Below are 16,565 nucleotides of genomic sequence, written 5' to 3' on the forward strand. Positions count from 1 at the left end.
ACATGCTGCTTTACTTTTCACTGTCTGTACTTCAATCCTTCTTTCAACCGAATTCTTGTTCTTGCTGAATACATCCATATTCACTTTCTTTCCTTACAATAGTTTTTTTGCAATTTCATTGCCTGCATTCACCTACACATACCATTTAAAGCTTTAAAACTGCAAGATCCTTTCTGATCCTACCTTCCTCAAATCCCTTTTTCCACAATCTCTCTTGAATAACCAATTGAAGTCTTCATTGCCTGTAACATGTCAGAATTCTTTTGTGCATGAATCCTTGCACTTTATGTTCTCCCTGTGTCAGATCCATTACAATGCCAATTATATATGCTATAAAATAAAATTCAGTTCCTCAATCAATCTCCACAAAGCATTAAGCTTGCTCTAATACCAAATGGTGCAGGGTTACCCATGCATATACCCACAGTATGCATATAAATGCTTTCAAGATATAGTCCCAGGAATTTAACTCCCTAAGGAGTCAAATCTTCACACTATATAATGGTTAAGGCCCTCTTTATCTACAGTTCCTTTGTATCGGAACCAATCACCCCGCCAAGACCTCCTATCGGGACTTTAAACAGTCCTCAAGCCTTTGTTCATGACTTTATTAAAGTCTTCCTTTAATTCCTTCATATCGGAATCCTTAAAACCCTTTACAACCTTCAATCGGCGCTTAATTCCTTTATAAATCAATTACAAAGGAAAAGATCCATTTCCAAAGGGAAATACACACAAAACCTTACCTTTCCGCCTTTCGTACGCTTCTGCACACTTCTCGAGGATCTACTTTATCGCAATCGGCTATCGACCTTCCACGTTCACATTAACCCATACTCTTTCCGATATGCAATTTCCTTTAGAATCGCCCCGCATCATTCAAACACCAATATAATGGATTAACGATTAAAACCTGCTCCGACACACATAGTCAGATTTCAAATATTATAGACCCTTCGCTATAATTCCATCAGGTCCGTATCCTCTTTGCACTATCCCTCCGATCTCTGAAGCCTGACTTTTGATTCCTTCCATCGCCGATAGTTACGATCTCCGATCACTGATTATCGCTATTGGCGATATCGCACTATTGCAAATCGTTGTGTTTATTATCGCTGCCCTTTGCACTTCCGACTCCCGATATGTGATTTAAATCGTGACCATTGATTTGGCCATGATCCAACGGTCCACAATTAATCATGCACAGTCATTGTAATTCTCCAAGACTCGATTGCGATTCAATATCAATCATTGATATTCTAGATCTAACAGTTGCTGAGCGTTATTTCTTAGATTCTCTGTCCACCTATGTATTTCGGTTCTTTTCCATTTTCTACAGGTTTCTGTGATTTCTGGGTTTTCTTAATGATTCTCGTTCCTTGCTTCTTTCACTATGTGACTCCTTTGGCTTATCCTCTTAAGCTCCTTTTATCTATATCGTCCCAGATCACCTCTTGATATTTCAATGGATTCAAAGATCCATTACGAACTTTGGTTCGTTCCTCTCCTCTATGTTCCACTTAACTTCATCTTGGCCCAATTTCACTTTGATGTTCTACTCGAACAGTTCTCAATTTCTCCTCTGCGCATCCTTCCGAGTTCTACTTGCAATCCTGTTACAGAACCTACAAATGATGCATAATCCAACACTCGAACACGCATTCCACTCAGAATTGAGATAAATATATTAATGATATAAACAATTGATTACATAACCAAGCCTTTGTGTCGTGCACAGGCCTGATTTTATTCTATCAGTGGCCTCTATTTACATTCTACCCGTAGGCTCAAAACCACTCCAAAATATCTAACCTCTCAAAACATCTCCCTATCTAACCCCTGAATTATACAAAAAGATCACAGTTTGTACAAAAGTGGATTCATGAACCAATTCTGGTTTAGATCCAGAAATCTCTCACTCTCTCCTAAAGAATCTCTTCAACTCCACTCTTTTCTAAACAAACACTAAATCAAGCTTTCAGTTTCCTCATTTTCTATTCAAACCAAATAAATCTAACTGTTTGGCCTGATCTCCACACAGGGAGGATCAATCAGCCACTATACCCTTTTTCTCAAAATAAAACATTCTCACACATTTAAATAAATAAAATTAATTAAACTCTTGCCTTCCAACCCTTTGTTAGTCACAACATGTGATCATCCCATCACATTGCTGACTAGGTCTAAATGCTCCTGCATCAGATATGCTCCTCATCCTTTGCTAACCTTTTTCTTCTCCCTACTTCTTCTTCCATATCTCTCTTCCCAGTCATTGCTTCTTTATTTTCTCCTTCCCAAGTACCTTTCACCATGTTTGAATCAAGTCAATTTGAAAGGTTCCTTATCACGTGCTCCTCTTCTACATTAGCCTTATGTAATCTTTCTTGGTTAGTTCAGAGGGTAGATATTTCATTGTGAAACTCCCTCATCATATTCATTAACTCTCTGGTGTGAATTTGGGCTTATTGCCCCAAGCGCACATATATTTTCTCCTCTCCAACGAGGTTGCCTTATGGAATTTATACCATGGTATATCTTCCCTCTCTCTCTCTCTCTCTCTCTCTCTTTTTGCATCACAAAAATTCTTCGTCGGTCATTACGGAAATCAAGGTCGAACAAGGTCTCGAATCCTAAGATTCTGATACCACTTGTCACAATTTTTACTACGACTTAATAAGAACAAATTTCACACTTTAATTTTTTTTTCTTTCATCACACTTTAACTAAGGACTAGATTAAGGCAAGTTTGATTAGGAATTGATTCAATATATATAACATACACCTAAACACTCAAAGTTAGGTTATTTTGGCACACTTGCCTATCACTTACATAGGCCAACTTGTGTGCTTATCGTTTTGCAAGCTATGTCTATATTTATGTTATTGTTTTTTTTTCCATTTGATCTCATGTGACAATGTAACAATTGCAATTACACGTATAAAATTTCCAACCCATATGACATTAATCAAACTACATTGATAATTCCCTTTTTTTAAGTTAAAGTGTCATTAGTGATATGACAAGCCCAACACATAATACTTTACATTATCTATGGTTAACCTATGGTTTTATTTATCGCTCTATGGGTGCGTATGTCGACTTACCCTTAGCTATGAATTTCATCCTTCCTTCCATAGTTTATCTGGAAAGTTCTGCGACTTGATGTCATGATAGGAAAAAACTTATGATGGTTCCCCTTTCGAGATCATCTAAATCCTACATCTAGCGACCCTTAATCGAACGGTCAACAATCACTAGGGTTTGGCGATTAACCGATTTGGGGAAAGAAAGCTCCATTTGGAAATCATTTTCTCTGCCATGAAGGAGTAGGGTTTGTCTCCTTGTGCATGTCAAGGAGCTTGCACCTAGCCCGAGTCTCTTACAGGGGTGGAGGAACCTTCTCACTGTGAGAGATCAGGCCTTCTAGATTACCATCGCCGTCTGGGTATGAGTTTTCCTCAATCGGTTGTTGTCATTTTTCTTTTGTTTTTCCTTAAGGTTTTTTCTTGTAATGTCTTGAAATATTAACCATTATTTTTGTTTTGTTGAGGTTTTCCTCCATTCCGGCTCAGTGTGGCTAGTGTGGTGTTGGGGAAGGTATGCTCATGATTCAATGCCAAATACGGTTGCTTCATCCAACAATTCTACAGGTAAGGGTTGGGAATTCTTCGGGTTATTATTATTAATTTTTTTATATTCCCACTCATGTCTACCTTCTGTATTTTCACTTACTCTTCAATGTTTCTTCTCATAGTTACTCAACGGATTTTAGGGTATGCATTGCTTGGCATGAACTTTCGACTTCATACAATTATTTTACAGGGATGAAAAATCCAGTGTATGTTGATGCAATATTTTCTTTTATGTTTTTTTGTGGTTCAGGTTTTCCCTCACGACCTAAATACCCAACATTTGGGTTTGTTGGGACCTCTGCCATTATTTTGTTAAGGAATGACTTTATTTCTTGGCCACTACTAGGGTATTTGACTATAAGGGAGATTTTTTTTAGTTTCCACAAAAAATAATGTAATTTATGTGCAGCCCTCTCGGCCCTAACATTGAATGTTATGAAAAGTATTGTTCTATATTGTTTTTCTTCTATTTTTCTTGGTTACGTCTCGTCGGCCTTACCACTATAATCCTATAGGAATGCAAAGCTTTTTCCAATTACATATGTGGCACTGTTATCTTGAAATTTTGTACATTTGTATCATTCCTCTTGTTGTAACAGGGTTTTTAAACAACTTGTAAAGTTTCAATGGTGTGCTTTTTCAAAGAGTATTCCTTAGCAAAGTGGTTGCGATGATCTTACTTCATACAATTAGTTACAATCCTTGGTTATTTGTTCATACTAATTTGTTGGCCCTATCCGAACATTGGTGGATATTAATAAATTCATGGTTACATTTTGCATTCCTCTCATTCTGTTATACTGTAATTATTACTGTCTTTTTCCTATTCATAATCGGATTAACAAGATAATTGTTTACAAAATTCTCCTATGAGGGTAATATAACTATCAAGGGTTTTCCACTTACAACCTCTTCAGATTTCATATCCCTACAGGGGGGTTCTTTCCTTCTTTTACTCTAATTTTCTAAAAGATTTTCCTATACTTATTTCCCCTTACAAAGGGATTGCTCCAGGCTCTTGAGTCATCCGACTCGGTAGCCTTCGGGGCTAACCCTAAATCAATAGAGTATTTAATGTTTTCCTGTCCCCTATTACAGCTACTTCCTATAGAGGGGTTCTTTTTTTTCTATTCTTCTTTCATTTCCTATGTCACTTTCCTTTAAGACAAGGATTTTGCGCTCAGAGGGTCATGCAGTAAAATTTGAACTTACAAAAGTCATTTATCTTAGTTGTACCTATCTTAGGTGATTTGAGACTTCATACATATACCCCTGTATAAAGGTCACAACTAGAATGACCCACTTACTTCTCCTATCATTCCCTAGGCATGTACTAGATAATCTTTAGTGATTATCCAACCTCCTTATACACAAAATTTGTATTTATTCCCTGCATATAAGTTACAAAGACGTATGACATACAAAGAAATAAACTTTTACACTCAAATAAACGATAGAACGTATATGTGCTTGCTGGAAGAAATTAAAAGTATATTCAAACCTCCTGACCATAAGCTAGATTCTTCCTAGCTTCCCCCAATCTACCAATTCTTCCAGTCGGATAGACAATATGCCTTTCTATCAACAGGTTTTTAATGCAACCAACCTTCTCCCCCACTCGTTTTTTTAGGTGGTTATTATACTTTTCTCTCGCAACAAAACCCCCCTATAAGAACACCAGGATAAAAAACACTTATCTCCAGTTATTGTTACACCGTTCTATTTCCTGACCTTTTTCTCCAACTAGGTATATAACTCCTTACGGGTTTTTTTTTTCTTTTTCTATTCTTGTCTTTCTCTCCCGAGAAGTAGAAAAGACTCCCGAGCCCCCTTTTGAAGTTTTGTTTTTATTTTTCTTTTGTTTTAGTTATTCCCCTTCTTGGAAAATAACTAATTCTTAATTGTTTTCCTTTTCTTTCTTAGAGGAATTTCACTCTTTGAATAGGCTTCTCTCCCCTTGACTCAAAGCAGTTATTTCGTTTTTCACTTACTATTTCATATTTTTAAAAGGAAATGACAATAGACGAAATTTATCATTAATTTCTCCTTTTCATAAAACAAAATTACATAAATGTTATAAATGAAATTGTCCCAAATTTCATCATTCTACTTAACATATTAAGGTTCACTCTACTTAGCAAAATAAAAGTTAATACTACATAACATACTAAAAATTCTCTAGTAATGTTTCATAGGTGTTACAAATACATATTCAGGGTTCATTCAGATCCATTGAGATATGATCGAATGAGCTATTTTTGGCTTATGACAAGATTTTGAGCCTTATTATACTAAATCCAACAAAATACTAAAATAGGGAATTACATGGCAATTTTAAAACTAATTCAACCTAATCTACTTAACAGAATGCAAGATTTAAGGAACCGACTCCTTTGGTAAAATTTATTTGACCTTCTTAAGGTCAATTCAGATTTTCATTGATGCCCCTACATTAATGATCTTTTTGGATTTAATTATGAAGACTTCATTTTTATTGGAAGTTTACAATCGTATCCATCTTGGAGGATTTCAAATTGTTTGTTAAAATCATAATGGTCCTTGCCAAAAGAACAATATTGCTAGCGTAAAGGAGAAGGATCGTGACCATACTAGTGAGTGTGGGCCAATACAACTTGAGTCATTCAAACAATCTCCTAACTTACCAATATATACGACAAAAAGGGTAGGGGATAAGGGACACCCTTGCTTGACTCTAATATTGCATTTAATTTCTTTCAAACAAACCTCAGTGGACCTAATCTTAGTAATAACATTCTCATATAGCCTTATCATAACAATCCTCAACTTGAATTGAACAATTATCTCTTCTAGCCTCTTCCATGGCTTTGTTCTAGGAATGATGTTGAATTTTTCTGAAGTCCAAAATAACGAAAGACATTATTTTATCATTGCAACATTCCTTTACAACTATCCTAAGAGTAATAATATGGTCCACAATTGAATGATATTTGTTAAACCCAACTTGGACTTTAGCTCATTTACCATGGCTTTCGAGCGAAAGGCTAATCTTCTTTTCCAAAATAAGACCGTACAACTTGGCTAACTTGTGACTAATCATAATGGTTTATAATTAGAGGGAATGCTTTTATCCACACTTTGAAAGAAAGGCACAATAACGCTCTGTGTCCAAGGCTTAGGAAATCCTTGCTTCACTACTAAATCAAAGAGCTTGTGTATGTGTAAGATGAGGATAGATTCTCCTATTTTAAAATTTTCAGCTTGGTAGCCTTTAATGTACTTAGTTTTCCCATTAGCGAGCTACATAACCCCAAACTCAATGTCTTCCAAGAAAAAGATACCATCATGTATAGGGGCATTCAAAATAGTGTCCATGGTGTTAGGGGATTCAAAAGGTTTTTAAGATAAATATTCCAATTCCTCAAGGGAATCAAATGATTTTATGTAGTCTTACAAATAATAATTTTCCTCCAAAACTTTCTAGGATCAAACATAGAGAGTTATAATAATTGCTCTTGCTTTCTTCTTCTTCTTCTTCTTCTTCTTCTTCTTCTTTTTTTTATAGAAACGGTTATGATATTTCATTAACTGGGTGGCCAAGAGCCACAAATTCGGTTACAAAATAAGAGGTAGAGTTCTGCACGACTTTTCAGCCAGCGAAATATACCACCTACTCTTAACAGGCTCCTCTTTTTACATTTAACAAAGTGTACTTCTGCTGCTAATTTCCCGAGATGGAAGATACAAACAAACTGTTGTAAAAGGAGGCAAAAAAACATGTCACTTTAGGGAATTGGATCCCAAAGAATTTCATTGTCTTTGAGAAGGGAACCGGCATCTAGCTGAGCTGCCTTGTTTGCCTCGTTGTCTGCTTCTTTGTTATTCGTTCTCAAAACATGAAAGTACTTCAGATTCATGGACTTTGTCATACCTTTGATCCTTGAAATTATCCTTGCAAGCTGCAGGTCCTTTGGATTGGATTTGTTCACCAAAGCTTGGATGATCACCTGGGAGTCTCCGAAGACATTTGCCTCCTTGTAGCCCAGTTCTTTGAGGAATTTGGTTCCTTGGAAGAGGGCCATCGCTTCGGCTTGTATGCTTGAGGAGTGGCCTAATCCCCAAGCGAATCTATGCACAGTTGTTCCATCTGGAATGATGATAATACCTCCGGCTCCCGCAGTACCTGGGTTCCCTTTAGCAGCCCCATCGAAGAAGAGGGAAGGAAGAGTTTGATTGGACATCCAGATTTGGAAATCGTTTTCATTTTTTCTGACTTGCCAATCTTTGCAAGGAGAGGGAGAGCTGATTGCTTTTGGAAATTTGAAATTGAGAGCAGTTCCCAGCTCTATGTCCTGTTGGCTTAAATTTGTGTCATCCCCTTTATCTTCCAGCCACTCAACTAGCTGACATTTTACTGCGTTAGCCACTAATCTGAAGTCCTGTTCCTTATTTCGAAAGATCCTTCGGTTCCTTTCCAGCCAGACTTGCCAGCTGATGAATTTTGGTAGAGCACTCCATGCTGACCTGACTGTTTTATTTTTTGGAGAATAGCCTGGGTAATTGGCCATCCAGCCTGCAAACAGTTCCAAAACTGATGATGGGAAGATGAATTTATGCTTCCAGGAGACAAGGAGCTCCTGCCATATGGAGACTGCGAATCTGCATTCAATCATGATGTGGAAAGCAGATTCTGAATTTTCCTTGCAAAGAGAGCATCTAGACGGCCCATAGAAGCCCCTTTTCTGAAGCCTGTCTTCAGTCAGAATTTTCTGGTGGCAGAGGAGCCAACAGAAGTGATCTACCTTGGGGATTGAAGGGATTCTCCAAATGCCAGTCCATGGAGCAGGGTTGGGAGGCACGTGGGGCCTCTCAAGGCATTTGACATAGCCCTGGGCTACAGAATATCCTGTTCGACTTGTTCCCCAGCCTCTCACGTCATGCTTGCTTGCTTGAGTTGGAGCTAGCCCATGCAACTGTGTGATTAACGTTTTCAGGTCAGGGCGTAGATTGGATGGAACTGCGAGCTGCTTCCAACCCGACCACAAGTTGCCATTCCATGTTGAAAGATCCCATAATGAGTTTATGTTGGCCTCTGACATCCAGCGCTGCAATTCAGGCATGTCCTTTGACTCTGCCAGCGGGGGTCTATTTAGGATGTTGTCATTCCAGATATGAATGCGTTTTCCATTGCCTGGTATCCAGAATGAATGGTTCCTTATCAACGAATTGGTTCTGCTGATGAACCTGCTGAAAGGAGAGTTGAAATGATTCTTGGGCTGATCCAGACATCTAGTTCTCGGCCCTCTGAAGTACTTCCTCCACAACGCAATTTGCACCCAACCAGGATTTGGAGCTATTATTTTCCAAATTAATTTGGCTCCCATGGCTAAGTTTTGGGCACTGAGATCTTTAAAATTCAGACCTCCCTCCTGAAAAGGTCTGGTGACTGTATCCCAATTTACTAGAGAAATTTTTTTCTCGTTTTGTTTGCCTCCTTTCCAGAAAAAAGTTCTGATTAATTACTCCATCTTTTTAATGATTCCCACAGGTGCCAATAGAACCGAGAATTTAAATAATGGAAGGCTGCTGAGCACTGCTTTTATGAGCACTGATTTCCCAGCTATATTTAGCCAGGAGGACCCCCAGGCCTGCATTTTTTATTTAAATTTGTCTAACTGTGGCAACCAGTCTTTACTCAAAGCCCTTGAATGGAAGATGGGCAGTCCCAGATATTTGAAAGAGGACCAAGAGGTTGAGATTGCGAAACCGAGGCAACGGGCAATGGAGCTTGCAATTGAGGCAGGAATATTCCAGCAGTAGATATGGCATTTGGCATTGTTTAGAACACTTCCCGAGATCTTACAATAATCTTCCAGAACTTCTTTGAATTTGGACGCTGAATGAGGAGTTGCAGCCCCCAACAGAAGAGTGTCATCCGCGAAGAGGGCGTGGTTGATACTTTTGACTCCTCTAGCTATGCACAGGCCAGCGATGTCTTGTTCTTGTTGCTTTTGATGTAGATAAAAACTGAGAACAGAGGCCTGAAGAACGAATAGGAGTGGTGAAAGGGGGCACCCCTGCCTCAGCCCTCTAGTGGCTTTGAAGAAGTCAGCTGCCCTTCCATTCACCAAAGGGGCAATCCATGGCTCCGAGATGCAGGCTCTAATCCACTTAATGAAGCTTGGACCGAACCCCATTTTTTGCAACACCTCAAACAAAAAACTATGTCTAACACGATCAAAAGCATTTGCAAGATCTAGTTTGATAACCATACCTTTTTCCTTTCGGTGCAGACTGGAATGAATCGCCTCTTGGACCAGAACGAAGTTGTCCACCAATTGCCTGCCATGTATAAATCCACCTTGATTGTCCGGGATGATTTTGGGGAGAATTCTTTTCAACCTGTTGGCTATCACTTTAGTTATAACTTTGTACCCAATGTTGCATAAGGAAATTGGGCGAAATCTACTGAAAGTGTTTGCTCCTTTCTCTTTGGGAATGAGGGCGAGAAAGGCTGAGTTTGTACAGCCACCAATCTTCTGACAATCTTGAGATTCTGTATCATTTTGCAGAATTTCTTCTCTACAATCTGCCAGCAAGCTGGGAGAAACCTGGGCGTAAAACCGTCTGGTCCCGGGGCTTTATCAGGATCCATTGCAAAGAGAGCTTCCTTAATTTCATTCTGCGTGATTTTGGCTTCCAGAGTTTGATTCATTTTAGAGGTGATCATGTTGGGGACTGCATCCAACAGGGCAGCGTTAAAATCAGCTCCTGGTTCTTCTCTATACAGCTATTCAAAATGATCTGAAGCTTCCATTTTTATGCTGGTGAAATCCTTCAAAACGTAGTTGCCTTCTTTTATTTCACTGATGGAGTTGCGGCCTTTCCTGGCTTGGGCTTGTTTGTGGAAAAAGGAGGAGTTTTTGTCCCCAGAATTGAGCCAGAGGCTCCTGGACTTGAGCCTCCAGTATTCTTCCTCTGCCAGACAGGCCTTGTGGAAGCTTTGTTGAAGTTTGGCCTCCTTTTCCAACTCATCTTTAGTGATTTCAGCTGTTTCAATATGTAGGTGTTGTCTTTCTAACGCACTTTGAGTTTTTTTCCTTTCTGCTGCAGGATTTGGCAGGGTCTTAGCCCAGTTTTTCAGCATGCCTTTAACTCTTCTGAGTTTTTCCTCCCACACAAAAAACGTTGATCCCTTAACTGGCTCTTTCCAACAGTCTCTGATCTTTTCCATAAAATCTTTTTCTTTGATCCAAAGGGGGCTGAATCTGAATGGTATAGGCCCCAGATCCTTGGGGGTCAACAGCTCAAGGCTGATGGGCTTGTGGTCTGAAACGCTGCTTTGAAGAATTCTCATTCTAGCATCTAACCCAAGGAGAAGGAAGGAGCTTTGAACCAAAAATCTGTCAAGTCTTGCTGCTATGTGGCCCGGTCCAATTCTTTTATTTGACCATGTGAACGTGCCTTTAATCGGCTTTATATCTAGCAGATCCCAATCTTGCATGAGATCTTCCACCCATTCTCTAGCCGGATCTCTGACTATACTCCCACCTCTTTTTTCTGATGAGAGAAGGGTGAGATTTAGATCTCCGGCTATGATTATGTTTTCCAAATTTTCTAGATCTGCCTGACTTTTGATGGAGTCCCAACAGTTTTTTTTCTCACCTGCATTGTTAGGAGCATAAACATTGAAAAGACATATAATCTCCTTTGATTCTAGATGCTGCATTTAAAAAAAATCCAATGGGTATTCAGGGACTCAGAGATTAATGAGAACTTATTTGTGTTCCAGAGTGATCCAAGTCCTCCCGATGCTCCGCGGGCAGAGATTGCATGCACTCCACTTTTGTTCCAAAATTTTTTGCTTGCTTGGAGGAAAGTTGTGTCCTCCAATTTGGTCTCCTGGATGAGGAGGATATCCGGGGCTTCTAGTCTTATTAAACTCTTCATTGCTTCTTCTTTAGCTGTGGTGCCCATTCCCCTACAATTCCAGGAGACTATCTTCATCATTTATTTTTGCCTTGATGAGCTCCCTTGGAGCTCTAGGATTGGATCCTCGTCATCTTCGGGGTTTTTGCTAGGAGCTTCTCTAATGTTGGCTGGCTACCCTGGAGCTTGTCCTTATAGGTTTCTTGTTCTCTTTTTTCCTTTGCAGACTTACGTCCTCTTGTAGATCTTCTAGGAGAGGATTGGGATTCCCCTATTTCCCCTTCTTCCTCTGATTCCTCAGACTCTTGGGTTTCCTCCTCCTCTTCTGACATCCTCCCTTTGGATTTCTCTGGAATAGAGGGGGAGATTTTAGAGGGAGAGGCCTCCTTGATGGTTTCTGCCTCCTGGGTGTTCATGATTTCAGATCCAAGGATTTCGAATTTATTCCCTTGGCTTTCCATGGATGGTTTTTGAGCAGGGCCCGCTTGAGGGGCTTTGGCGTTTCCATTTGCATTCTTCTTGTGAGAGGTTTTGGAGCACTTTGCCTGGTTCCATCCTTCTTCCTTTCCTTTTTCTTCCACCCCTTTGGACGGGCAGTCTCTGGCAAAATGCCCATAGACGTGGCACTTCCGGCATTTGAATGGAAGTTGTTCATAATCCAGTTTCTGTATATGAGTCCAGGGACCTACAACTATTTTGATGGCTTCCGGTAGTCCGACCTCTAGATCTACCTCTACACAGATTCTGGCACAATCGTACTGGTCCTTACTGTTGTCCTTTTCTATAAATTTTCCAAGGGTGTTACTGATGTGCTTCAAAGAATCCCAGTTCCAGCAATGAACTGGGAGATTGGGGAGTCTCACCCACACCGGGACCGCTGTAGGCACATCCATCGCCGGATCAAAGTCTAGTGTCCATTTGTTTAAATACAGCCCTTGGGGGCCCATGAAGTAGGGGCCATTCCTGAAAATGAGATCTTTGTCTTCTTTTGCAGAGAATTCAAACAAAAAATATCCTCTCCCGAGGAAGTAAGAGGTTACCTTGTTTTGTATCAGAGGTGCCCAATTCCTGGCTACCTAGTTCTCGGTCGACTTCGGGGAAGGCCAAAGTCGTGTAAATTGTCCAACCAGAGCCCGATCTGCCAGAGAAAGTGCTACTTGGATCGGTCCTTCTAGAGGGAGGGCAATCTCAGGGATATATTCAAGGGTATGTTATATATTTTGAATGAAAAATAACATATCATTATTAAAAGAACTCAAATTTCACATAGTCGTATATAAATTTTAAAAATAAAATTATACATTAGGAAAGTTAATTCAATTTCCTATATTTCATCTATTTACACCATATTTAAATTTATTGTGAAAGTACCTCAAATCATCCCTCCAAGTTTGACATATTATTATTTTTCATGTTTACATTACCACTAATATATCATGAAAGACCATCATTAACTTATATATATATAAATCAATTCATGCCCTTAAAAAAATTCTAACCAGGAATTTTATTGCCACGGGCTAAAAAACTGTCGAGATGTATAGCAAAAAACTATTCTTAAATATCACTTAAATCAACTAATTTAAGTTCATAATATAACTGATCTTAAATGCTTCGAAAAGACAATCTATACTCATATAATTAGATATATAATATATAATATATTGATAAATATAACTTTTTTATAAAAAATAAAATCTAAATTTCTAAATTAGAAGATAAAATAAAACATAATTTAATGATTTATCGTATAATTATATAAATTTTAACTTCAACACAAACTCGATTGTCAATTTATTAGTTATTCTCATATAATTAGATATATAATATTGAGAATTATAACCTTTGTTATAAAAAATAAAATTTAAAATTAGAAAATAAAATAAAATATAATTTAATGATTCATTATATAATTATATAAATTTTAACTTCAACATAAACTCAGTTGTCAATTCGTTAGTTAGGTTAGAAAGAAAAATGTGGAAAGTCTTATGGTTACATGTACTTGATATAGAATCACAATATATTTATATTTTAGTTATTTGAGAAAAATCTGAGGCCTCAATAAGCCCTAATCATATTATACTAAAATATTGAGAAATATAACTTTTGTTATAAAAAATAAAATTAAAAATTAAAATATAATATAATTTAATTTAATGATTCATTGTATATTTATATAAATTTTAACTTCAACACAAAGTCAATTGTCAATTCATTAGTTAGGTTAGAAAGATAAATGTGGAAAGTCTTATGGTTACATGTATTTGACATAGAATCACAATATATTTTAGTTATTTGAGAAAACTCTGAGGCCTCAATAAGCCCTAATCGTGTCTTATGGACTTGACATAGAATCACAATATATTTTAGTTATTTGAGAAAACTTTGAGACCCCAATGAGCCCTAGTCGTGGGACGCAATCTAGATGTTGTAGGTTATAGATATCAACTGTAACTCACAACCTCCAATGGTGGATATGGAATCTTATTTTATTTTTTTTAACGGAGAGAAATTTAAATATTATTTATTTTTGAAGTGTATTGATTGTAATATAATGTTATAATGTAAATTGTTAAATTGCATTAATTTATGTTCCATTTTACAATGCAGCAATTTAAATTATCATGTTTGTGAATTCATTTATTTTAAGTGTACTAATTTAAATATAAAATTAATATGTTTTAATAATTATTCTGTGATATTTTTTAGATTATGTAAATATTTTAATTACTACAGTTTAGATAATTATTTATTTTCTTAATTTAAAAATATCATTTTGGAAGATAATATTTTTTGAATGAAGACATGAGTTATTAGTAAATATTATTTTACTTAATAAACAGTTAGGGAAACAGTTACCTGTTCCTAACTAAGTTCTTGAGGTTTTTAACCAAGAGATCAAGAGGATAGAAGTATCTGAGATCAAGAAAAAAGAGAGAAGAAGAGTTATTAAAGAAGATATTGTGCTGAAGAGTGAGACAGTTCTAGAAGGCCATGTCTAGTTAGGACCAGAGGGCGCGGAGACTATAAGTCTCAAGAAACTAAAGAGTTCCTGTGAATAGGAAAGCTCGGGGAAGACTACTGAAGTAGATCTCAAGGTTGGGAGGAAAAGTTACAAAAAGATTCAGGTCTGGTTGCAAGAATAAATTAGGAATATTTCAACTAGACAGTGGTACAAATAAGTAATAATATCAGTGCTTATTAAGAAGATTAAGTAGATTTCGTTCTGATTATGATATAGAAGTAATGATCATCTTAGTAGTTCAAGAATGAAATAGCTTGATTGAATGTTAGTTAATTGTCATACTAATTATTGACATTAGAAAAGAACAGAAAATATTAGCATAGTAAAGTTCATGAATTTTGGAAGCCTATAACAGTGTTATAAGGTTCCATACAGTTATAATTCTAAATATAAATGTTATAGCTGGAGAACAGACTTCATTTTATTATTAGAAAATTTGTTCCACAAAAATTATAGTACGCAAGAAAATTAATAAATATTTTGTTAATAAAAAAAAAACTATTATATGGGTATTGTTTATTAGTTAACGGCACATACTATTCGGAAGATTTTTCGAATTGTAGACATGCCCATAACCAAAGCCTTAGAAAGTGAAACTAAAAATGAGGAATGTAGCCTCACCACAAAATTATTAGGGACCGGCAAGGGTCTTCAGTCGAAAAGTAACTATATAGATATCAATTGTTCTTTCAATTAACACAAACATTATTGAAGATAGAGTCTCTGTAGATACTTCAAAGCAGTAAAAATTTTGAAATAGAAAGAATTAGTAGACATTTATGAACCTCAAACCCTCATAGGGCATTCGAAGAAACTATGAGTTAATTAAAAATATTATCAACCAAGCAAAGAATTACCGGAAAAGATCTAACAATAAACACAAGAAAAATACCAGAAAGAAGTTACATGAACGAAATTCCAAGAAACGTTTAGAATGTAAAACAAAACAAGTATACACATATTTTCAGTCAACAGTCTTGTTACCAAGTTGTATCTATTCCAACTAGGGTTCGAAACTCTTCACCCTCGACATAACTAAAGATAATACAAATAACTAAGTCGGTCGACGCTGGATAAATTTAACAACTTGTTCATGGCCAAAAGGCTTCAGAAAACTCAAAATAGATTCAAAATTATAGAGGGTAACCAAAATATTGCAGTTATGGAAAGGAGTAAAGCCAAAACTCTCCACGAAACCATAAATCTAAAACTTCAATTTCATTATAGAACTCTTGCATACCCAGGATTTTTATAACCCTGTTCCCAAATCAAACCGAGGGTCTCATAACAGACAGGAGCTGAAACTTGTCCATTTCATGCCCTCTGCAAAAACCCTCCACCTTGAATGGGTGGAAATAAGCACATAATAATATATTGTTAGCAAAAATAACAATAGAAGAATAAAACAAAAGAAAAACCCAAAACATAATCTCCATTAGCAATACCTGGAAGGTTTGAAGGCGTGAGTCAACTATAGATAAGTTCACACCTTGTAAGCCAACAGTCTCCGGAGTTGCAAACAACCCTAACAACGAATACAGGATGTAGAAAAGAACTCAGAACTCGACAAATGACACTAACAAGGGTCCATCAAACTGGGAATGAAAATCGACCAGAAGATACCAGAAGCATGAACCAGAGCGAAGGAATGACGAACACATATACCCATCTGAGGGTTAGGCAAAACAAGAAAACACTCCATCGTCCGATCTAAAGGAGATACTGAAGCCGTTGATCCAGAGCAAATCCCAAGGTTACCATGTACAAGGGCCTACAGCAATAACTCCAGCAAGTCGCCACCTCCGCCTAGGCCAATACAATGATCAACCAAAATTAATGCCGGGTAGTGCGAACCATAAGGTAAGTGTTAAATACTGTGTAGAACCGGACCTCCAATTACGGTGAAAAATATTATAGTATAGGATCTTTAATGAAGGATATCGCGAAAGTAACATGTGTACTCGTTTAACTTTGAGTTAGCACAATTTATTCATAG

General features: G+C 37.2%; 1 protein-coding gene and 1 long non-coding RNA gene across 2 annotated transcripts; one reads left to right on the top strand and one right to left on the bottom strand.

Annotated features, from left to right (window-relative positions):
- Positions 1–3,247: 3,247 nt before the first annotated feature.
- Positions 3,248–4,086, top strand: LOC149182832 (uncharacterized). Its single transcript, XR_016257639.1, has 3 exons — positions 3,248–3,446; positions 3,552–3,651; positions 3,884–4,086. It is a non-coding gene; the product is annotated as an uncharacterized LOC149182832 (long non-coding RNA).
- Positions 4,087–10,402: 6,316 nt separating this feature from the next.
- On the bottom strand, positions 10,403–16,271 carry LOC149182833 (uncharacterized). The gene is made up of 4 exons (XM_089414699.1): positions 16,193–16,271; positions 16,015–16,094; positions 11,278–11,335; positions 10,403–11,172 (listed from the first exon to the last, which is right to left on the bottom strand). The coding sequence occupies exons 1-4, from the start codon at positions 16,269–16,271 to the stop codon at positions 10,403–10,405; spliced, it is 987 nt and encodes a 328-aa protein (XP_089270825.1).
- Between the last annotated feature and the right edge of the window lie 294 nt (positions 16,272–16,565).

Source organism: Pinus tabuliformis, chromosome 3_2 (genome assembly GCF_031772625.1).
Source record: "Pinus tabuliformis cultivar Carrire ecotype Pingquan chromosome 3_2, CPIR1, whole genome shotgun sequence".
Classification (NCBI taxonomy): Eukaryota; Viridiplantae; Streptophyta; class Pinopsida; order Pinales; family Pinaceae; genus Pinus; species Pinus tabuliformis.